Genomic DNA, 24,606 nt, shown 5'->3' with positions numbered 1-24,606 from the left:
CCAAACCCACACCCCTGTGTATGAAAACATTTTCTTCTCATTCCTGAGAAGCAGAGGCAGTAGGCAATTGTAACTTCACTTTCCAGTGCTTCCCATCACACTACTGATCTCCCCAGTTACTTTCTACTAGTGCAAAACTCTTTCAGAGTCTCATAGTTCACCACCTCACAGGACCTACAGAGATGCTCCTTAAGCTGCGTGGCTGTCATACTCACCCTAGGGCTTTGCAGTTCCCTGACGTTTTTGGCACAAAATAGTTTTCTTGATGTTGCCTGCTGCTGCTTGGCTCATCTTATGGCTTAAACTTATTAAGATGTGCAATAGATGCATTTGGAGAATAAGTCATATCTTGATTTTTCAAAATAAAAGTGCATAACACACCTCTTAACTAACTTTTCTATCCACTCAGCAGAAGAAATCAATATACCTACAGTACTACAGTAATCAAAATGGAAGACTTCCTACTGAAGTTGCCTTCATACTGAATTCATACCTGAATTTATTTGCTTGGAGAGAGTTGATTTGAAGTCTCCAGTCCAGTCATGACTAAAGCTGATCAAAGTACATGAGCATTTATCAGCTAGCAGCCCAAATAATGAAACCAGACTGACACTTTTCTGGCTCATACTTCTTTATCCATAAATGAAGCTTTGTAGGGATGAATGCTCAATGGGAATGGACTTAGTAATATCACTTAGGCTTCATCAAGAATCAAAATTAGCATCTGACAGAATAAGCAATTAAAATGCTAACACAATCAGGGATGAGAGAACACAATGTCACCCATGTAGCCAGTCACACATCCCCAGAAGAAAATTGCTTTTCAGATCTTTTGAGCACTTGCTATGCATAATTCATGTCTCGAAAGATGGATATGTCGATATATTAATACTTATTAAGTCGATCCAAAGAAATCAATAAAATATTTATTCACAGTTTGCCAAGAGGTCAAAATTGGCAGAGTGCAGTACTACTCATGGGTATTTAGATCAGTTCTACTAACAACTGAATGATTTTCCAAAAGGACTAATACACTAAGCTGCTACCTAGCTCTCAACAGCACATCATCTGGAATAGACATAACAGGTCTGATCTTCAGCTAGTGAAAATTGGCATGGCTCCATTTTTGTCAATTAAGCCACCAGAACTCACACTGAGAATCTTTTCTATCTGCTTTTTTATTAGGTGTTTCGAATCTTTGTTCCAAGTGGATGGCTCTTTCCTCAGCCCACCCTTTAAATTAGATCTGATCAGCAGAAACACAGTAAATTAACTCAGAAATCAAGATACATGGTCATGAGGAATGTTCAATGCCTGTAGAAAATGCACACAACAATTTGGATTTTGAGCAAAAGACAAAGGGTGAATAATAAAACAAGTCAAAGGTCTGTATAGGCATGTAAAACACCTATCCTGCATTTAAGCAGGAGTAGTTACTAAAATTATCTCCCCTCTCCTGCAGATGTAAATGCATGGCTAGCATGGAGGTGCATACCTGCAGGTGCAATCACAAGCAGTGTGATTGTGCAATAGAAATAGCAAACAAAAGCTGAACAGCTAAACCAATACTGAGACACTAGACCATGACAAAGATGAATCATATGATTTTACACCATTGTTAAACTCCCCTAAAAAAAATGAACTTTATGAGCTTTATGTTTTTCTAATCCCATGCACAAGGACACTAGGGCTGCTGAGGGGTTTCCTGATTTCCTGAATAGCATCCTTTGGAAAGCATGTTGGTTAACAGATTTTACACATGGATTCACAAGTACTATATGCTGCTCCATCCTGTCTTGTCTTTGAAGCCCTGCCCACTTCCTCAATGCAGTCTTGCTTATTTACCCAGGGTCAGCCTGTGGCTGGACTGTGCATGGATGTGAGCTCAGAAAGCTGCTGCAGACACAGCTCACTCTCCCTCCCCCGCTCCCCCTCAAGGTGAGAGCTGCAGGATCTCCATCCCTAAGGGGTGGCAGGAAGGTGGCATCAGAGCGAGTCCTCTCCCAGTTCCAGGGTGCTTCCTCACCTCTAAACCAAGCAAGCTGGAGAGACATTTTCCCCTCCAAAAGCTCAGTTCTCCCCAGTGCATCCATAACTGCACAGCCCTGTGGCAATGTCAGAGCTCACCAACACTGTGGCACACATAACCTGGCCCTCTCTTTGAGTTCCCCAGTGTTTTTAAGTGAAACTTATTCCTACTGCAGAAGGGGCATGCCTCAAAGGAACCAGGCAGTTCCACAGGTGAATGGCTCTTAAGCTACTCAAAGAACAGATGAACATAGCACTGCTTGTGAACAGAAAGGCAGTGAGTCATTACACCTTTCAGGGATGCTGTGGAAATTAGCCAAAGAAAATCCCTGAAAATCTAAAGTGATAAGAATTGTTCCTAATAATATTTACCATTGAGTAATTTAAGGTATTGCAAATAGCAGCAAAACAGCTGTGCTACACAGGAATGAGAAAAGAGCACAAAGAATCAAACACTGCCCTGTTATCAAACTTCTCCAGCAGAGCAGCCAATGCAGGGATAATACATGCCTATACTGAGCCAGCAGATTGTTTTCATTACAAAATTACATTTCCAGCTTTCCTGAAGCTATCTTACCTGACTGCAGCAGCTATGTATGCACTTCTGCCAACCAGAGAAATGTATACATTTAGGAGAGGGAGAACATTTTGGCTGCACATGTTCCTTCACATGCATTTTCAGAGCTTTGCTCAAGCAGTTCACCTTATTTCAAATTCCGCAGTGCCAAACGGGGAGACCATATCAGAGGCTTTACACCCGTTTCAGTGTCCAATACTATGATAGCCACTGGAAACTTCTGTGCATAAAATCAAGGGATTTTATAACCAGAACTGCTTCATCAGCAGAGACGGGATCTGTAACAATCCATTTCTCACAGATTAGCATATATGGGGACAGAGAAGACTTAATACTTGGCTGGAGGTTACCCAGATTGCTTGGCACTCTCACGTGAGCTCTGATGGACGTCAGCTTGGCAATTTAAGGTGTTAAATCCCCCAGCTGTTAGTTCTGCTGTACCAGGTAGCCTCTGGCAAGGGATACAACTGCTATGACAATTCACAACCCAGTGCCTTGGCACAAGCTCACTGTCCCTGGCAGCGGCTGCGGTAGGCTCTGGTCCAGCATGGGTGAGATGCAGATACACATCTAAGCTGATAAAGGAGCAGACAGCAGGAGGAGACAAACAGCCAGGGACAGTAGCACCAAACTGCTACAGCTAATTCACTCAGTGCTTATTTGTCAGAGATTTCTGACCGCACACAGCTGTCCCACTCTAGCATCCCTCATTACAAATACAAGTGCTGGTCTCACTGCATCACCTAGAAGATAAGACGGGATACTGTTACTACTCTAATACTCTTTGTCTCTTTTAAATCACCAATATCACAATCATGGCATGATCTTGTGGACTAAGATTACACCTGGCTTTTACTCAGAGGAAAAAAAAAAAAAATATATATGTTTTGATAGCACCACTCTGACAATAAATTAAGTCCCCATTTGGGGTTTCTCTTCCAGCATCCTCCAAACTTAAGTGAAATATGTTTCACTGTCACAGGAGTCACAGGGAGGGCCAGGCTGAGCTCCAATTTGGCAAAGTTATTTACTTATTGTCAAGCTACTACGTGTTTTAAAACAGGTCTGAGCAGATTATCAGAACTGTCCCTTTGGTCTCAAAAATCTGCATCTCTATGACAACCGTAATACTGCAGCATGATTCAGAGATCAACACTGCAACACTGAACCATGCCTTAGCCTTGTCAACAGCACTCTTAGAAACCACTTCACTTGTGTGGGTGAGCTGAACAAGCCAAAGGAAACCTAAACAGGGTGAGATGGGGAAAAGAGGAAGATTTATTTAGTCAGCTGCGGTATAGAAAATGGCAATTCTGCCTTGGATCCATTGGTTTTATGTCTGTCTCTGCTTCAAATAGAAATAGACCTAACAATAAATGTATGCAATGCTTTGATGAAAGTGCAACCAACTTAAAGTGATATTACAGTGAATCAATAAAATACTCCACTTGAACCTCCACATAGTTTGTTCCCAGAAATAACAACAACTGTGTTCATACCTAAACATTCATTATCACCTCTGTTGGCACAGAGTGGTCTGACAGAATTAGATTTGAACAGATTTATCACAGCTCCCTGCTCGAGACAAGATTGCATTGATCCATGGTATGATTGCATTTGAACTACCAAGGATGTAAGAACCTACACTTCAAACAAAAAGGGCCACTTTTTTAGGGATGAAAAACCTCTCTTAAATCCAAGCTTTCCCAGACAGCTTTTTCTTTTCCTGTCTGCAGGCACCAGATATCTAGTAATTTATTCATGCCTGGCAATAAAAATTCACTAATGATTACGACTGTGCTGGTATCTGAGGCAGCAGGAGCTTTAAGCTAGATTCACTCATGTCTTTTCCCTAAGTATCCAAGCCCACTAAAAGGGCATCTTTTCTCATCCTGCTTCTTCTCACCAGGCATATCACATTGCTTCCAGAAAGCATAATTTCTCCCCTCCCAAAGGAGCTCATCACTCAGAGTATTCTAAAAACCAGTTGTAAGGCCGCTTCCAGATAAAAACAAAAAGGCTGGAAGGACACTCAACTCTACGCCTTTTTTAAGAGGTACCATCTTTCTGATGCACCTAATGAAGGCCCTCACAGTTGCTTAGGCTCTGCCACATCTGCAAATGAAGAGCTTCTCTGACTCACCCCCGTCAGACTCCTGCCGCTCCCCTAGGAGATATGTCAGCCATAAAGTCATGTCCCAGCATGTGCCACTTCCCACAAGCCCTGCAAACCCAGGGTGGGGGGAACCTCATTTTCTGCACTTTGTCTTGTCTCTGGTTATTACAGGGTAGCACTAGGAATAAGAGCTCTCTTCTGCTTTCAGCCAATTCCTTTAACTGCTCTAAAATACATACTCAGCCTTAAAATTCTCTCAAACTTGGTGGACCATGAAGAGAGACAGCAAGGTATCTGTTCCAAAACTCAGATCACTCAGTGGGAGCTTTCTGAGATCATTAACCATCTGAATGCAAAAGGCAGTAAAGTTCCTGGCAGCCCATTCTGAGTTAATCTACCATTTTTACCAGTTATATGATACAAGGTTCTTAGCATTTCATCCAATGCACAGCATCCACAATTCACCAGTGTGCAGGTGGATTTCCATCCATGCCTTCTGTACTCCCATTGCTGCCCTCTCTATGACACGCACGAAATGTCTTATTTCACAAGGGCTCCACCATGGATCAAATGCCATATTCAATCAACTAGCTCCCACAGATCCTAGCAAAAAACAGTTAACACCAGAAAAACAGGAAAGCACACTTTATCACAGCACACTCACAAAACAAGCAAGACAGCACCACTGGAAATAATCCCAGTAAGTGCAGGAATGGAGATCAGCATACATAGGCTGCTGGTGTGATCCCATATACTGCCCACTGGGACCGCAAAGTGACTTCTCTCTGGACCACACCTTTTGCTGTTTGAAACACACTTTAATAATTTCTAAAGCCACTCAGATAATACATCCTAGGTCACTCCATATAGCCTAAGCAGAATACCCACACTGAGCTTGTAGCACTGCAAATTCACTCTCAGAAGCATCACCCCTGGAGACTCTGCAGGCACACAGCAATCTGTAGATGCACATTAACTTCTGACATAGCTGAAATGCCATCCTTCTGAGCTGCACAGAACATGCTGGCAGCAAAACAGGAGTGGCTTTAAAGTTACAGCATGAGCATCCACAGCAGCAGATTTAAACATCACAGGCACAGAAAGACTACCACAGAGCTATAAAGCTGAGCAAGATTTCAGATACTCTGAGAGGCAGATTCACAAATAGCTTGTTGATACTGAAACTGAGAAATTAGCCAAGTATGTTTCTTTCTTTTTTCCACAACAAAATTTAAAATGTATTTTTGGCTCAGTTTAAGTCATTCCTTACCACTCGTATTTTAAGTCAGTCACTACGCTAAAATAATTCATTCTTCACAGTACACTAGTGTTAAGCCACAGCTACTGCTCTGTTTCCACACTTTGGAAAGATTTCTTTCCACAGAAGACCATAAACCAGTTATTTTACTTTCACAATGTATTTTTACACTGCATACAAATTTAGAAATTACTCAGATGCTGACAGTATAGTCTATATGACTTTCCCTTTTCAGTTCCAAAAAGACAGATAGCTTGTTTCTATATGGATGCATTAATTTTAATAGCAAATACTTGACACTTGAACACAGAAAGCTAGCCAAGTCACCTATCTGGTATATCTTAAGCACTCTTCTCTAGCGCAGAGAGGAATGCAGAGTTATTCTTGCCACCTCAGTAGCCTCAAAGGTACCAATACAGAGTTCAGACTGTCCCCTGGTGACAGGAAGAGGCAGGAAAGCTGGGGCTGAGTCACTTCCAGGCACAGCCTCACCGGGTCTCAGCCTTCAGCCTCCAACCTCTGACAGTCCCTAGGTGAGGGGAACAGCAAAAGGCGATGCTGGGCTTGCTCTTCAAAAACCAGGGTTCTTTTAGAGGAGAGGCTGATGTCTCTGGAAACAGCTGTGCTCTTAAATGAATATGCATTTCTGCAGATGGAACAGCAGGAAAAATAATCTGTGCACCTGGTCACATCACATTTCTGAAAGAGTTGGCATATTATGTTTTGAGAAAATGCAGTTGTCCTAGGACATTACAGCTGTAAGTGCAGTTTATGTATTTTCTTGTCTTCTGATAAGGTGTAGATTACTGTGTAAAATAAAGAAAGCCCAGAACAAATTGGAAAATGTTGGTAGTTGGATTCACTTCAATTTGTGAGAATGAAGCCTTGCACCAAAAGCATCTGAGTTTACAGATATCATAAATCTTGAGAAATTCTCTGTTCACTGCCTATCTACCTTAGGTCTTGATCTATACCTATAGCTCCTAGACACTGCAGTAATACAAATAACCAAAACATAATGCCTCAAGTCTCAATGTGGAAAGACTTGTCTGACCTGGCACAGCATTAATATGAAGTAGAATTATCAAGGGGGCCTTTCACGTCCTTATAACAATGTCATAAATTACAAAACTGTATTTTTCAGGCAAGGTTTTTTCCCTAGTGAAATAAATGGATTCAGTGATACGTAATGATTTTGGCAAAATATTCATGCAGAAAAGAATTCTAGAAAGAGTCAACATTTCACTTTCAAAAGTCCAAATCATTGATATTTTTGCTCAAAATTAATTTTGTTTAGAAAAACACTTTTTAAATTCAATTATTCTTAATTTGGCCTGAATTAAAATGTTCATGTAGCTCAATATAACTTTACATCTTTCTACAGTTGTTCATGAATTGAAAATTCAGCTGCTTACATAGTCAGAACAGTGAGTGACACCACCATGAAAACCTCACTCTCATTGGTTTTCTAAAAAGCCCAAGTACAGTGGCCCCGTAGTTGTGTCCATATTTACCCCTGAAAAATTTACACTCCTGAATTAAGTAATTAGAATTCTAAAAGGGAACATCTCAGACAAGGGAATATAATATTGCACAGAAATATGAGGTGTACTTGCATAAGCCATACCAGCATAAGTAAGAAACACATGATGTCCTGATTCATCTGCAGGCTGAGTCCTGTTGAAATCAGAGACCCTATTGCCTTAAATGAGAGCAGGTTTTGGCCTGACAGGCTGCAGTACAAACCAGATGGACCTGGATTTCAGATGCCTTTTTCACCAAGTACAACAGCTGCATCTAAAACTGGGGGAGTCTGCCTGGCAACAAAATGAGAGCACTTAGGAGTAGATCTTAATTAGTGAAATGAAATAAGTGCTCAAGGGAAAGATGTGTTTACAATACGAGCAGACAAAACTATGTACCATGCAATATTGACTGAACTAAATTAATTGAATGCTAAGCAGCTGGACCTCTGTTGCTGATGTTTACATAATGTGCTTATAAATAGTGTTGTTATCTTTTTAACTTTGTAAAGCAACTCCAGTCAGAAAAAACACTGAGGACTATGTCTCAGACTGGGATAGCCATCTATTGTACAGCACCTCCCGATGAGAAAGAAGGAGGAGGAAACTGAGGAGTGAAAAGAGTGATTTGCATCAGAGTTATAAACTACATGAAATGTGCTCCCAACAGCACAGCAGGCATTACCTTGGTCTGGATCATGTGAAGGTGCAGAAGTCCTTTAAGTTAGCAAAGTAAGGGACTGCAACACTGGGCTTCCAAGAGATCAGGTCTTGACACACAGAGGTCTCTTATTCTGAGCCAGGCACTCTCAGACTGTGCTGCCCAGGACTGGAATAGAAACAGTCTGTGGTCTGCATTTTGCTGCTTCTGAAAATTGATGCTTTCCCCTCCTCATCAAAACAGAGGGGAATGAAGGTTAGAAGATAAAGAGTGGAGGTGGAAAGCAAGCAAACCTCACCAGAAGGGGTCAGGAGCTTTGGTTCAACTTGCTGCAGATTGAGGTATAGCTGGTATCCAGTGTAAGTGTCCATTCAGAAGGAAGAGAAAGGGAGAAGGAGGAAGCTCAAAACAGATTCAGAAAAAGGGCATCTCAGAATGAAAGCAAGAGAAGATTGGGGTTTCTTGCACTAGCTACTGAAAAGAAACAATCCCCTGTTCCCAGCTCTGAATTCTCAAGGGCAGTCTAGTAGCAGCAACCAGAGAACCTGGATGTAAGGCAAAGAACTATTGGGGTTAATCTTCTCATGCATAGCCTCTGCCCTGAGCGATATTGACTAGTCTTTAGACAAAACAATGATGGTGTGACTTCAGAACTTTGCTGGTTTTAACCCCACAAGAGAAGGGGATTCAAGCAAGAAATATAGAAGCAGTTCAACAAACAGATCCTCAGCAGTTGCAACTGAAGTAACTAAAGTACCATTTTAAAACTTCATGCTTCAGAGCCACTCAAATTAGATAATGAGAAACTAGCTGCAGGTCTGTAGAAATTGATGTATGATGGCTGTACTCATCAGGGCTGGTCTGCTAATAGCATTGTATACATGTTCCAATTACGCAAGAATCTAGTTTACACAAGAAGACACTGATCAGGAGCACATGCTCAAAATGTGATTTGTTAAAACGTTAAAAAAGCAGTATCATTGCTGTTAATTTTGACAGAATAGGTCATGAAAATGTCTCAGGTCCAAAGTTAAATCACTGGCACTGCTCATCACTGAGTTTCTATGGCCAGGTTGCTTAGTACTACACAAAATATGTGGGCATGAACAATGTTTTCTAATCCCAATTTAATTTACATGAATTACACAAAGATGGGTAGAGTCAGAGGCTCTCAACATCAGGCTAAAAATCATCACTCCAATGATGAAATAAAAATATGAGTTGTAAAGGTGAAAGACATGAGACGGCAAATCAGGCTGCAGTTGAATGTGTCAGACCTTTTACTGCTGTACTGTCTCAGAACAAACATCTATCTCACGCATCATCTTGTCTCTCACAGTGGCCAGAAGCACATATCTATGAAACCAGAACAAAGCATAAGATACACATGCTGCTATTTCCCCAGTATACTCCTCCAATAAGTGTTCTGCACTTTGCTACCTCAAGTCAGAAATTGTATCACTGTGTTTGATAACCTGGATGGATTTTTATTCTGTGAATATAAGATTCTACATACACAGATTTACGCTTCTGAACAAGCAAAAAATTCTGACACATCACCTTGTGCAATGAGTTCTGCAGTTTATCTGTACATTGTATTCCTTTTTATTTCTTTCAAACTAGCCACTAGACATACAGTTTGTTACCTCCATGGTCTGGAAGCATGAGGGATTGTGAATAAATCATGTCCTGTTCAAGCTCACCATGGGAACTTCGGATCTTCGAGACTTTCATCATAACATTCCCTCAGCCACCTTACCTCCAGATTGAAGAATCCTGACTCAGTCAGTCCTTCCTTCAATGGAAGCAAATCTATCCTTAATCCTTTATCTCTGTGGCTGTTCTATGTAGCCTACTCAGTACAGCTATTTTGGGGAAAGAAAGAAAACTGCACATAAAAGTCAAGAAATAGCCATTAGTTGTAGAGCATATGAAAATGCAAAGAAATATTTTTGCATTTGCCTTCCTTTCCTTTCCTAATAATTCCTTGGTTTGGGTTTTTTCTCCTAGCTAATGAGAATGAAACTCACACTACTGAACAGGAAAAAAAAAATTAAAATATCAGTATGCTTTATAAGAGCTACTCTTGCACATGAAAGCTATACAAGATAAAATATATCGATGTGTATTTCTGGTTGTGCACTGTGTTATATCTATTTTAGGCTCATTAGGTCCTTTGACATCACTGGCATAATCCAGTAGAAAGAGACAAATAAACCAGCAAGGCATTTTCAGTACAAGTGTGACTACTTATCCACAAACCTTTCAACATTTCCATCCACTGGGACTAGAGTGATAGTGAGAAGTCCTGCTGCGTTAGCCATTAAAGAGATATTAAGCAAAACAAAACAACTCCTTTCCCAAAGGACTTTCAACCTGCTATCAAGTCTCACTGGCAAATGACATTTAAAAAGTTAAAGGGGCAAAAAATAATAACAATGATAACAGGTAACAATGCACCAATATTAAAGGTGTTTGCACAGTAAGGCAAGGCTATAATTCACTCTCTGAACAAGATTAGTATGTTGCAAGAGTGACTTTATGCTGTAATAACATTCATTTTCTGCTTCTAATGGATAGGAAATGATGTCTCCAACTGGGATGAAACAGATTGCCCCATATGTTAAATTTATTTTTATTTGAAAATCCTTCTTAAGTAACTGACAATTTGTAGTACTCCAGCAGTCTAACCGAGTCATCATTTGGGTCAGTATTGCTTAGGCTAATTCTGACTCATATCCCCAGTTACAATTTGCCATATGCCTATAGGAAGTATTTCTCAGTCGAAAACAAAAGTAACTTAGAAAAACAAACACGCACTTAAACAGGGAGACTTTTCAAGCAATTCTGTCACCTTAATGTCAACTAGTGACATCGCTTTCAAAAATATCTTCAGGTCTGTTGTGCCTCATTCACGTGTTGGGTTTAAGCTGAAATAGTACTATAGATTTACCACTGTGTGGACCCCCTCTGTGATGTGCAGGGGAAATGCGTTAGGTTCCTGTTCGAATACAGCCATAGGAATGATAACTGTGTGAAACAAGAAAAATTGTATTGCAAGAATACACTTAGCAATGAAGACTAAGTTGTTAGGAAAGGGATGATCCAGTAGTAATGGAAAAGGTTGGGTTCTAGCCTCATGTCCTTACACACGGCCAAACGAGTTGGGGCACACACAGTGGAAATATTCTTTTGAAATGCCCTATTTACACCCAGATCCCTAGATCTGGGTGTAACAGAGACCCTGTTACCAGGTGTTTCAGAGCTGCCTACCCTGGAGAATCAGAAGGAAAATGGGGCTTCATTTGGACCTCTCTGTGGAATTTGGTAACAGTGGTAGAACCATGACTTTTCTTGTTAAGTGAATGTAATACAGAACTTTATTTATCTCAGAAGTGTTTGAGATGGTGAGTGCTGAAGTGAAAAAGAAAACAGCCTGGTGACATTAACATCTAATGCACTGTTAACCTCAGCTATAGCACGATGTCAGCAACATTTCTAAAATATCTTTTTTTCTGGGAACAGGAAGATTTATACATAACCTATTTCTTGCCAGGCTTGAATCTAGTTACTTTATAAATCTGTGGTATTTCTGCATGCGTTCTCACTTAAACTCCCAGCTGCTGGTCTAGAAGGAAAAGAAAAAAAGAAGTGTTGGCACATCAAGGGCTGTATTGTCATTTCTAGACAATATTTTCTAGGAAGCAGAAGTTTAGAATCTAGAACTTAGAATCACAGAATTACTTAAGTTGGAAAAGACCTTTAAATCATCAAGTCCAACCATTACCCCAGGACTGCCAACACCACCACTAAACCATGTCACTGAGGGCCTTATCCATACAGGTTTTGAACACTTCCAGGGATGGGGATTCCACTGCTTCCCTGGGCAGCCTGTTCAATACCTGATCACCCTCTGGTGAAGAAATTTTCCCTAATGTCCAATCTAACACCACCACCACCACCACACACCCCCCACACACCCCCCCTCCACCTCCAGTGCATCTTGAGGCCATTTTCTGTTGTCCTACTGCTTGTTACTTGGGAGAAGAGACCAACCCACCTCACTACAACCTCTTGTCAGGCAGTTGTAGAGAGCAGTGAGGTCCCCCTGAGCTTTCTCTTCTCCAGACTAAACACCCCCAATTCCCTCAGCCGTTCCTCGTCACACTTGTGCTCCAGACCCTTCACCAGCTTTGTTGCCCTTTTCTGGACCCGCTCCAGCCCCTCAATGTCTCTCCTGTAGTGAGGGGCCCAGAACTGAACACAGGATTCGAGATGTGGCCTCACCAGTGCCCAGTGCAAGGGTACGATCACTGCCCTGCCTGCTGGCTGCACTATTGCTGATACAGGCCAGGATGCTGTTGGCTTTCTTGGCTGCCTGGGCAAAAACTGGATCATGTTCAGCAGTCATCAGTCAGCACCCCCAGGTCGTTTCCTGCTGAGCAGCTTTCCAGCCACTCTTCCCCAAGCCTGGAGTGATGTATGGGGTTGTTGTGACTCAAATGCAGGACCCAGCACTTTGCCTCATTGAACCTCATACCGCTAGCCACAGCCCAAAGGTTTTGAAGATGGAAAAGAATATACCAAGCAAACAATGGCTTAAATAGATCAAATCATTTTCATGGGACCTTTATTAATAAAATAATAATAATTAAAAAATCACTTATTATTTAGGTCAACAAAATCACAGGCAGAAATCCTGGGAAAATTATTTTGTTAAAGGGAGCTAACCTGCTAGGGATGCCAGCCCAGCCATCAGGCCACGTTTGCTCCAGAAGTATCGAGCACTTAGTAATCCCAAGGCACCCTCCCTGTGAAGCCCCGCTATTAAACTCCGACGCCTACGCGGAGCGGCTCCGCGCCCGGCACCACCGCCCCGCCCCGAGCCCTGACTCTCCGCTAACGCGTGCCACTCGCCGTCCTGCCCGGATTAGGCGAGCGGCGGAAGCCCCCCCCGTCGAGGTGGCCCGTATCGGGCAGGGTGAGCCCCGTGCCGAGGCCCTAAGGGGCAGGCAGGCAGCGCTCGGGCCACGCCTGGCGGCGGAGCGTGGGGGCCCCCCGGTGGCCGTCGGGGGTAAGGACAATGACAGTCGGGGCTGGGGGGGCCTAGCCCCTCTCTCCCCGTGCTCCCTCCGAGCCGCCGGCGTGAGCCCTGGGAGCGGCGCTGGAGCTCGGCCACAGCCGGCTCCCTCTCGGAGAGGCTGGCTTTTAGGGAACGGGAGTAACTGAATCAGATAAACTCATGTTGTTAAATCAGTTCAATGTTTATTAGTGGAAATCATTCTAGACTTTGCAGCTGAAGTTGCGACCATTCCTCACAGCTATTCTGAACATTATTGGAGTATTTCAGGTTCCCAGTATCTGACTTCTATGAAATCTGTGTTCAGACATCACCACCCGGTTGCAAGTACTGATAACCTCTGTCACAACAGCAAAAACATTCCCTTAAAGCAGTGACATGGATATGTATGTAGATGGAAAAGGATCACATGGAAAAAAAGCTGTTGAGGGAATACCTGGTCAGTACACATAAGTCCAGGCAACAAATCAGCATATTAGCACTGGCCACTGCACAGACCAGACCCACTTTCTCTATCACTGAAGTAGCTTTCTTCCACTGTATATGTTAAGGCATACACTGCCAAAAACGGGTTTATCATGGCCTGCTGGCCAGAAGCTAGTGCTGCTCCACACTGAATGTGTCTTCATTTATATCACTGTCACTCCTCACTTGAAGGCACAGTTCACTTCAAATAGGAGTGATCTGTCCTCTGCTAACTCTGTGCAGAGCTGAGATCAGTTCCAGTCCTTAAACTGCAGCCACTGCCTTCCTCTCAAGTGTGCTAGTTTGGAAAGCAAAAGGCAATGTCAACACCTTTGGAACAGGAGGGCCTCCGAGCCCTGCACCTGTAAGTCACCGTCAGATGTGAGACCAACACCTCTCTCACACAACTACAGCAATGTGCAAAGCACATAACAGAGGGCATCACACAACAAAAATGGTATGCCAGCAGGAAGCAGACTGCCTGGCGAGAGTTAACACCTTGTTAGTGTCTGGCAGAGTTATTACAATGACTGTCAAGGAACTTGTGATTGTACTGAGGTTCTCTCTATACAAAATCACAGGAAGATATTCCATCTCAATTAGTCTTCTAAAAAGAGAGCTAATAAAGTGAATCCTCCTGATTGATTGACAAACATCACTGTCCCTTTCTCACTATTTCCCCCAGCTTTAACTGGAGTAAATTCAAATAACAAATCAGCATATTAGAAAGAACGGTAGCTCATGCTAGTTCTATTTTTTGTTGTATTTGGAAGTCTTTCTTAAACTTGTTAAGGTTAAAGGCATGGCCTGTCAGCCATGATAGCTTGTCATCAGCTGAAATCTTCCGCTTGCTTTTGATCAAGTGACTTTGTAACCTTGTAGTTCTATTTTTCATTTAGTAGTAGCCAGGGTCATAGAAGCCTTTCCGAGACTAATGAAAAGCACATTTGGCTACACTACAAAACTCCCATAATTCACTTTTGTGAAGGCCCAGCATGACCACACGCTGCACCAGTCACATGCTGCAGTCGTTCTGCAGGAAGTTGTGCCCATTTTCTTTCTGAAATCTGCCCTGTGGTATCCCAGGTGTTTATTTGGTACCACTGCGGTTTTAACAACTAAGCCTACAATAATTCACCTCTGGGGAAGGGAATTTTATCTGCAATAAAGTGCCCAAACCGCCCCCTCTTTCATCAAGAAGGCAGGGGGACTGCAGAGTGGCTGGCAGGGGCTGCCTGAAGAGACAGCAAATAAAGTCAGTGTCTGCAAGCCAATACAGCAAGTATCTGTGTGGCATCTAGTTAGTGCTGCACCTTTTTTATTCTAGATTCTAAAGATAAAATAGCTATGAGTGTTACCTCACGTAGAGATTATCTGTGTGCTTACACATAATCAATGCCATTTCTGCATGACAGTTTACCATTTCCTGTGGTTTGACCTATCTTTTGAGAAAGAGAAAAGATTCAAGAGAGGTGTTTTATAATACAGATTTGAAAAAAATGAAGTTTAACACTTCCCTGACAGTCTTAGTCTTGTCCCTTTAAACAGCCTTAGCAGTCTTCATTCTTCCTGCAATCATTCTGCATTACACCCTACATGCTGGCCCCTGGGTTTTGTCCATGATGCCTTTAAAGCAGCTGCTGAAATCCCACTACCAAGCAGCTACCTTGACCTTTTGCAGCGAAAAGCTTATGGCTTCTACCTGGAAGGAAAGAAAACCAGCCATGTAGAGAGCCCTGTGTGACAGCCCTGGGATGGTTCCTTTCAAACAAATCAGCATACATATTGGGAAGCAGAGTTTTAATTAAACAGTAGTGAACCATATTAAACAGGCTACTGTGGTTTTGGGAGCAATTCTGATAGTTAGCAAACCATGGCACTGAGCAGCTCACAAATAAGCTATGTGAACAGTTAATCTTGTGCAGCCCATCACTGTGTGTTTGAGTCAAAAGATAGCTGTTCAATAACTGTAGGCTTTCCAAGCAGTCCCTTCAGCCTGGCAGCAAGTTTTAAAAGCTTCTCTGATTGTCACCAGGGAAACTATGGACATGTTCTGCATGCGGTCAGCCTTCCAGAGATGAGTTGTTACCAGGCATTACCATAGGCAAAGACATCTCAAGACTCATTTCCCTTCCTAGAAAGTGCATTATTGGTGCATATGAAAGGATAAGTTCCCAGCTCTGTAGAGGCTTCTGATGGTTGGTTCAGCTGGCAGAACTACTGCCAAGTTTTTTAAAGCTTTGGGTTCAAACACGTTTTTATTTGATCTGTGCTATATGATTTAAACCTGAATAAATCAAACACCTGAAGGAAAAGTCTAAAAATAGATGAGATGCTGTTTGCTCGTTTGGTAGATAACTGGAGAAGGTAGTAAAATGCAATATATTTGAATCAGTTTAAATATTAGTTCAAAAGCATCACCAATTGTGAGGTGGGTTTTTTTGAAACTCATTCATTCTTGAGTTTAAGTTTTCAAAAAATGGTAACAGTAATGTTAACATTGCCAGTGGTAGAATGGGAAAATAACTTTTAATTACATGGTAATTATGATGATATATGATAATAAAATTATCAATGTCACTGATAAAAGGAAAAAGAAAGGTGCTAGTTTTGAAGTCAGTTGGAAATAGTTCTGTAATAACAGATCAATGATGCCATGGTCTAATTAAAAAATAAAATGCTGCATGAATATCAAAGGGACATCTACAGCTCTAACAGACATTGTCAGGCATTAGTACAGGCACCTGGGTTCTTCTAGAATCACCTTTGCCTCCACTGGCTCCAAACTCTGTATTTTGTCACAGTGTTCGTAGGAAATGAAATGCAAATCTGGGAACTGAACCTAGTTTTACTCTCAGAGCTCCTCCTCTAGAGACTTTAAAAGTTTTGCTGATGTTATACCAGTTTGTAGGTCAACTGAGCAACTCAAGCCTGAATGAAAAGTAGTAGTATTAGAGCTAGCTAAAAATTGACTTTTAATCTTATATTCTGTCCTTGTTTTCCGTCTTCTCCTTTTTCACACCTAGAAGCTTCCCCTGAGTACAGAGGAGGCTATGTGGTTTCTGTACAACAGAAATGTCACGCAACAGGAGGCTGAATTCCTGATAACAGCAGCTCATTCCAACTTTAACTAGAACTATTTAAGCCAAGTAATAAAATAAAAAGAAGAATCAATAACCCAATCGTGCCTCTGTTGCAGATGGATACACTACTGATGATATTGAATTTTACTGGAATGGAGGAGAGTCAGCAGTAACAGGAGTTGATAACATTGAACTCCCACAATTTTCCATCGTTGATTACAAGATGGTATCAAAGAGAGTGGAATTTACAACAGGTGAGAACTGGCTAGTTAAAAAAGCTTCACCCTCTTCCCCAGCCCAGAAATATCAGTGTCTAACTTTGTTAGGCATTAGTCATTACATGACTTCTTTCTTTCAGGCGCATATCCTCGATTATCACTGAGCTTCCGGCTTAAAAGAAATATTGGATACTTCATTTTGCAAACCTATATGCCTTCCACACTCATTACAATTCTGTCCTGGGTATCTTTTTGGATCAATTATGATGCCTCTGCAGCCAGAGTTGCTCTAGGTAACTTCAAAATCACTGAACTACATAGATACTTTTTGTCTTTGAATACAGTGCCACCAAATACAGCCAGCTGGTAGCAGCAGCATTAATTGTGATCTTACACATGCAGCACAGGGTCTTCATTGTCAGGAAGGTGTCACCTTGCCTACATCTGAAGTTCTTGCTCTGTAGTTAGGATGGGATCCTGACTGGTTTCCAATTGCCATAATGGTCTTCAGATCAGGCCAAAAATATCTTGCTTTCAAACTGAAGCATAAAGGTCTAATTCAGGTATTTATGACATGGTGCATCAACATTTCATTGATGTTAGAAAGCGTCCTTTCAGGCCAAATGTGTGTCTGGAATGAATAGACAAGATCCTACTGAAGTGAGTGGAGATACACCAGCTTACAACAAATAAGCCTGGTTTACCTACTTATTTGGTTCTCTCCCATACCATGTATCTTCCTACAAGTTTCCTTAATAACCAAGATCTTAGTATCATAAAATCATAGAATCATAGAATAGTTAGGGTTGGAAAGGACCTTAAGATCATCTAGTGCTTCTGCCATTATCTGCTCTCTAAGACAGATAGGCTTTTCAAATGATAATGCCAGAAAGCCATTTTGTTCCACCTCTATTTCCACCTCTCTGTAAATTCAACTCATTACACCTGTGCCTACAGCTATTATCTCAATGCATTAATGACCTAGAAAGAATCATGCAATGGTGGATGACACAGTGATATGGAAATTATTTACTTCACTTGAAAGCACCTCTTTAACAGGAAGAGCTGTTTTGATACAGGCGTATATATCACTTTCTCTTCATCAAAGACCATCACTTTATCATAAAGCTTCCCTTTCTCCTTTCAATCCTCTGTTTTCAGTCAAAGGCTAGATACTTATTCAAGTTCCCCGGAACAATGCAAGCCACCCTATGGGCTCAAGCAGGGCTACTGGTTTAAGTAAAGTGAGAAGCATTTCCTCACATAGAAAGAACAGTGATCAACTCTTTGCTATTCAGGTCAGGTAATACCACATTCCCTAGCACAGTTATTGTTAAAATTAAGGCAAGATGTACCAAGATAGCTTGGGTTTTTGAAGGCTATTTCATTCACCCTTTATTGCATGGAAATCCAAAGAAGGTGATATTAGCAGGCCTGCAAGGATATCTTCATTTCCAGTCCTGCAAAATACATTCCCTTGGCTGTTTAGAATCTGATCACGTAAGCCTTAGAAGAGCATGAGAAGTGCACAGCAGGGGGCAATGCTTCCATTACACCTTTCATGCTCATTTCACATTCTTGTTAGTCAATGGCTTTTTCCTCCTTTCACAGGAATTACAACTGTGCTGACCATGACCACCATCAGCACCCACCTCAGGGAGACCTTGCCAAAGATTCCCTACGTAAAGGCAATAGATATTTACCTGATGGGATGCTTTGTGTTTGTGTTCCTGGCCTTGCTGGAATATGCCTTTGTAAACTATATATTCTTTGGGAAAGGACCCCAACGTCAAAAAAAGGCAGGAAGGAGAGCAGGACATGCTATAGGCAAAAAGAGCAGACTGGAAACAAATAGAGTCCAGGTAAAATGTTTAAGCTAATTTTTCAAACATTATTTCTGCTGTGACAGTGTTGATGTATATAATAGTAGAGATAGATGTAATTTAAACACGTATGTAAAAGCATTTCAGATTGTCTAGAGAAAAACAATATTTTAAGGAGATTACACCAGCATACGGTTTATTCCATCTTCAACTGAAAACAGGGTAAGAAACTACAGAAAATGCAAATGAATGGTCAGAACAAGCATTTCTTTGCAGCATGGGAGAAATACAAGGGGTACGAAGAAGTTAAATATTTACAATTTCAACTGTATATTTCTTTGCTGTAGAAGGTGGTATAGAAGAGATGTTTATTATATAGTTCCTCTTTACACACAGAAACTTCACCAAAAAATAGAAAACAAAGACAGACGCTGTTGCTTCAGTGAGTCTTGATTGAGGCCCACACCACTGAGCTTCCAGGAATATAAGGAGCATGCTGCTAGGTTCTAACAGTTTTCACAGATGTCAGGATTTTTCCCTCAGGCTAAATTCAAGCAGGCCACAACTACCTCCGATTAAAAAACAAGCCAAACTCTGGAAAGTAATATTATGGACACTTTTTTCACTAGGAAGATTTACTAGTACATCACTGAGCACTTGCAAACTTTTATAAAACTCTTCCATTTTTTCCCAGTTTTTCAGAAATAAACACTTCCCTCAGGTGTATTTTGCCCAGTCTGACTCAGAGGAAAATACATCCCCTAATGAGCCCCAAATTTGCTTCTGTTCTCTACTTTTCTCACAACACATTACATCCAAGTATGAATGAGATCTTACCCAGGATGTCCTAGAAACTCCTCTATTATTGTGGCCTGGGGCAATAACATTTGGACAAAACTATATCGAACCTTGTGTTCAGCTGGAAGAACGAGACTGACACATAAAACTCTGACTAAAGGTAAGACTTCAGCTTGATGGATGTTTGCAATTTCACATACATGCCAGGAAGACCATTTCAGAAACTATGATACTTTATTAATTCTAGGGTTGTGTTCTTTGTGTCCCAGCAGCCACACCACTACAACCAAGCATCATTAACTGAGTCGTCATGTCTTCAGTCTCAGTGAACTCAAGAGCCCATTAAAAGCCCTTTCCTGCATTTGCCTCCTGTCCCAGTGTGTAGGAGATGCTTTATTATAGTGGGTGCATGAATTCAGTTCAGGCTTGAAGCAGTCTCTAAGATCCCACAAAGTATTGTCCTCCACAGAGCAAAGGAGATAAGCCACCCTGTTATGGGTTGTTGTGTGCAGACACTATCTATCCATTTCTGTGGAAGTTAAGGAAGGGAAAAAAAAAAAAGCAAAACACACAAACTCTAACCAGCCACCTCAACAGCTCTGGAGATAACCCAGCCTAAGTAAGAAGAAGCACAGCAAGGATTCATGATGGAGAGGGAAGCAACACTTCTTCAGAGGTCAGCCTTGGCTACCTGAGCCCTAGTGCACAGAACTAAGGATGAGAAAGTGTGAAGGATAGGATGCAGGTAAGCTCTTTTTCCTACACATTTGGAGACTTCTTTTAACTAAAAAAAAAAGCCTTAACTTGTGACTAAAAGCTTCTGTCTAAATGCTACACTGATGAAGATTATGCTGAGACCAGTACTCAGAATGGGATGGAAAGTATTTACAACCACACTTTAACTTTTCAGAGCACCATGTGCACACACCAGCATTTTTCTGTCAGAAAACAGAAGGCATACATGCTTTGTACCAGGATTTGTAAGGGTTCGCACTTTAGACTGAAATTCCATTCTGAGGCTGTGAATGCTTCAAGTGAACTGACTGCTTTTTGCCTGTACAGTGCAAGTTTGTGATTTTAGATACACATATATTTATAACCATACACATAGACACACACATGTGAATGGATATCAATGGATTTTGCTATCCCACTGGACATAACATTGATGTGGGGCCCAGTGAGCATTAATTTTACTCAGCATGGAAGTGCAGATGTCCAACAGCTGTATTTCTACCTTCAGCAGGAGGAATGCATTTGACCAGAGCAGTGGGACATGGTAAGGTTATGAGACCTCTAATGAAGACAGCTCCCAGCCCCCCTCCTTCATATTTGGAGAATTTCCACTGGTGGTATGATATCTGTACGGGAACAGGGGAAAGATTTTTTTGAGCACAAAGGAAGTACAGCTGTAAGTATATACAGCTATAGGGTAACTTTTTCCTTTTACTCTTGACCCATACTATTTATCCTTTCAGGGACCTCTAAACAATAGAAGATACGTAACAGTGCTTCTTCTCCTTGTGCCAGGTGAAGATATTTCTTGTTGCCATCTGACATACATGACTAAAAGAATTCAAATTCCTTCATCAGATAACAAAAGCTGCAGATGTGAGCAACACTCAGCAGACTGTGATACTCACACAGTATAGAGAAGACCAGGTGGAAAAGGAAACCATACTGCTGTTTCGCATGTGGCTGCTCTTGCTCTGCAGTCTGAAGAAGGTGGAAATAAAGCCTCTCCAGTTTCATAATTTATGCCATTTTAATTTTTAATATATAAAAAAAAAAGATTTGTAGTAAACAAGCTTTCCGTTTCTCTGAATAAAGCATAAAGACTATCTATATCTCCTTGTCCATTTTTCGAAGCTAGGTACCACTGAGGAAACTTAGGCGGCAAAAAAAATATTTTGATAGTCTATGTATATAACTACTTCTGTTTCCCCAGACAATTACAATGCAAATAATCATTACACAGAAGATGGCTCTTCAGCATGAGAGAGAGAGGATGCAATCATAATGTGAGTGGGAAAGTGACTGAGCCATCAAGGGGTTCATAAATGGCAACACAAAGCAGGTGATGGATGGTCTCTTCTCTCCCAGTTCTGCAGAGCATCACATCTTCCTTTCAACCTTTTGTGAACCACAAAACACCTGGAATGGAAAGCAGAGACCAGCCACTGGCTTCAAGGAAAACATGTGATCTTCCAGTATGGTGGCTACTACTGTTTTCTCCTGCTGAAAGGAGAAAAAGGAGTGAGCATATAATCACACAGCCAGCTCAACCTTCAAGTAAATCCACACCTGAATAAGTACACCCATGCTGAGCATAACCTGTTTGTTTGCAGATCAGATTGTGGTAAAACTACTGTATTTGTTCCAACAAGACAGCTCGTATGAGTAACATGGCCCTGAATCTTTCATATTAAAAGAAAGGATGGTTTTGTATTGAGACTAAAGAAAAGTTCTTAACCTTTTATCTCCCACCAGTCAACATAAAAAAAAGTAGAAAGTAGGTAGGTAAAAACCCATTCTAGACAGCACTAAGTATTTGGGGCTCATCCTCTGTCAAGGAATGCCAGTATGATTTTACCCTAAAGCTGACTGACTACTTTTTATACGGTTAACACAAGACTATTGGGTTAGGGTTATTTTATTACTTTAATTATTTTACACTTACAATATCATTTGATGCTCCTAAGCAGGATTTGCATTTTCTAAGTAAACATGCAAGCCAGATTATTATTACTTTTTAGGATTTTTCCTGAGCACACATCAAAGCTTTTCCATCACTGATGAAGATTAATATCTGTGCTGATCTAGGCTTTAGGTAGGTTCACTGCAAATGAAGAATTAAAAATCTACAAACTCAATAGAGCTACAAACATCATTACAAGAAGCACCACCACATAAATGCATCTGAAGAATATTTAAACTACGATAATTATAGCAGATGACTAGCATGTCAGCTTTAGATGCTTTAACATCCTCCTCACATATTCTTCATGGTATGTTCAAAAGACAAAAAAAACCCAAAAAACAAATTCTTCAGCTTTCTACAAACATAGGCAAAATTTATGCATTGTACAAACAAGGCAAAGTGTATACATACGTTCATGTCTAGCCACATTTATTCTTGGAATATCTGTTAAGCAAGAAATCCTGTTTTCATCTGAGCAATGGTCAGTTTATGTAATAAAATTTAGGGCATTCCAGTTAAAGAACAATAGGGTGGTATTTGAAAGAATAAATGCGTTGTTTCTGAAGAAGGAAAAAGGGTTTGATGTGGCCCATCTTTCCTACCTATAAGTGGGACTGACATACCCTATTCCCAAGCAGACAATCAGCTAGGGCCCTGAAAATCAGTAGAGTCTTGTCTCTTTCACTCCCATTTTTTTGACATGCCATCCAACACAAATGTGTCAAAGACCATGTAGAACTGCAGTACATTTCTGACATGGGGAAAGAGCCTCACCACTGTGACATGGAGTGGAATGAGTTAAAGCCTACTGGATGTTTCTGATGCACAGAACCAACAGCAAGACCCAGGTAACCTCATATTGAGTACGGGCAGAAAGATTTTAAGAGAGAGAATTTACAGCCTTTGCTGTGTGCGTATTTTCTGTTAATTCATTCTAGCATTAACATAAAGAAAACTAATAACAAGTCTCTGTCGGGTATCCCTTAACAATTTGTACATTTTCCAGATTCCAGACGTGGGAACTGTTAGAATTCCTATGCTTCAGTAACAAAACCTCAGCTGCACAACTTTTAAGAATATTTTGGAATGAGCTTCAATAAATTCTGAAAGTGTTTTTAACAATGTGGGAAATTTCATGTTGCAAAAGCAGAGAATTTGACCCACGTACATAAGAGCCTTTATATTTTTCTGAGCTACTTCATTCAAGATCAGTGTAAGGTTCTTTGCTCTGAATTGCAATGACTGCAATTCAAAGACTGGATTGCTTCATGATGTATACAAATCATCCTGCCTAAAATTATTTAAATAAAACTCTTTCTAAAATATATCAGGTTCATTCATAAGACTTAAAGTGGGAATTCATACACTGCTTGGCTTACAACAGTCAGGGCATATTAGTTTAAGATACATCCCCTCGAATTTAGATTGTAGGCAGTTATGAGTTGTCTTCACAAAAAAGAAGCCATAATAACTGTTTAATGATGCTTGCACTGCTGTTACTACAGTTATAACACTAAAGTCAATTAGATTAAACATTAGGTTATATAATCAAAGACAGCTCAAAGAGCTGGAGAAAAAATGGGAAAATACTGGAAAACATTGACCTACCAAAACTTCTGAGGATTAAAAAATGCCTCTTTACATGGAGATTGTTGCTTTTTCCACATAAAATGTCAGAACTTATGAGTAATGAACAGTCCCATATTTATGGCAGTCCTCTAGAGAGTAGGAAACCCTAGCTTAGACCTTCCTTCTGCTTAAATTTGAAGTCGTGAGCTAAAAATTATAAACTGGGTAGCCCGCATCTCAAGTAAGGATTGCAAACATCATACTGATTTATGACCAGCTGGCCTCTCTAACCCAGAATATGCAAGCTTTTCCTACCAAAACAGTGGTGGGAAAAGGGATGTTCCCACTGAATGCTTATTCCAACATACACAGAATCAATTGCTAAACCAGACTAGTGCATTTTATATGTGTGGTGATTTATTACTCCATTTAGAAGACTTTTTTTCCCCTCACAGTTCTCCAGGGTGGCATTTGTACAAATAGCCCCTTCACTTCTTTGTTTTCAGTTAGTAAGTGCTCAGTTTGGCACCGTGTAAATACACCAGCAGTCATCACACAACATTTTCTCCTTCTGGCGATGGGAAGGAACAACTTCCATGCTGCCAGGTGGAACCAAGGTTTCTCTGGCTTCCAGCTTTCCTCTGCAGCAGTCCCCAAAGACTGGATTTCCCCATGTGCTCTGCTTGGAGTTTTTTTCTTGAGCATA

General features: G+C 41.0%; 1 protein-coding gene across 5 annotated transcripts in view; it reads left to right on the top strand.

The window, feature by feature from the left end:
- Positions 1-24,606, top strand: part of GABRB1 (gamma-aminobutyric acid type A receptor subunit beta1) — a 129,554-nt gene that overhangs the window by 103,252 nt on the left and 1,696 nt on the right. For 2 of the 5 annotated variants that reach the window (XM_065697863.1, XM_065697869.1), the window contains 3 exons: positions 16,908-17,045; positions 17,150-17,302; positions 18,621-18,871. In XM_065697863.1, coding sequence (XP_065553935.1) covers positions 16,908-17,045; positions 17,150-17,302; positions 18,621-18,871 — 542 coding nt within the window. Of the gene's footprint in view, positions 1-16,907; positions 17,046-17,149; positions 17,303-18,620; positions 18,872-19,899; positions 20,801-20,873; positions 21,042-21,160; positions 21,472-24,606 lie in introns of those variants that run through there. The other 3 variants (XR_010616599.1, XM_065697884.1, XM_065697873.1) reach the window with 3 other exon arrangements.

The sequence above is a fragment of the Lathamus discolor genome, chromosome 1, assembly GCF_037157495.1.
Source record: "Lathamus discolor isolate bLatDis1 chromosome 1, bLatDis1.hap1, whole genome shotgun sequence".
Lineage (NCBI taxonomy): Eukaryota > Metazoa > Chordata > Aves > Psittaciformes > Psittacidae > Lathamus > Lathamus discolor.
Note: the sequence above shows the minus strand (reverse complement) of the source record. Positions and strands in the feature narration are given on the sequence as shown.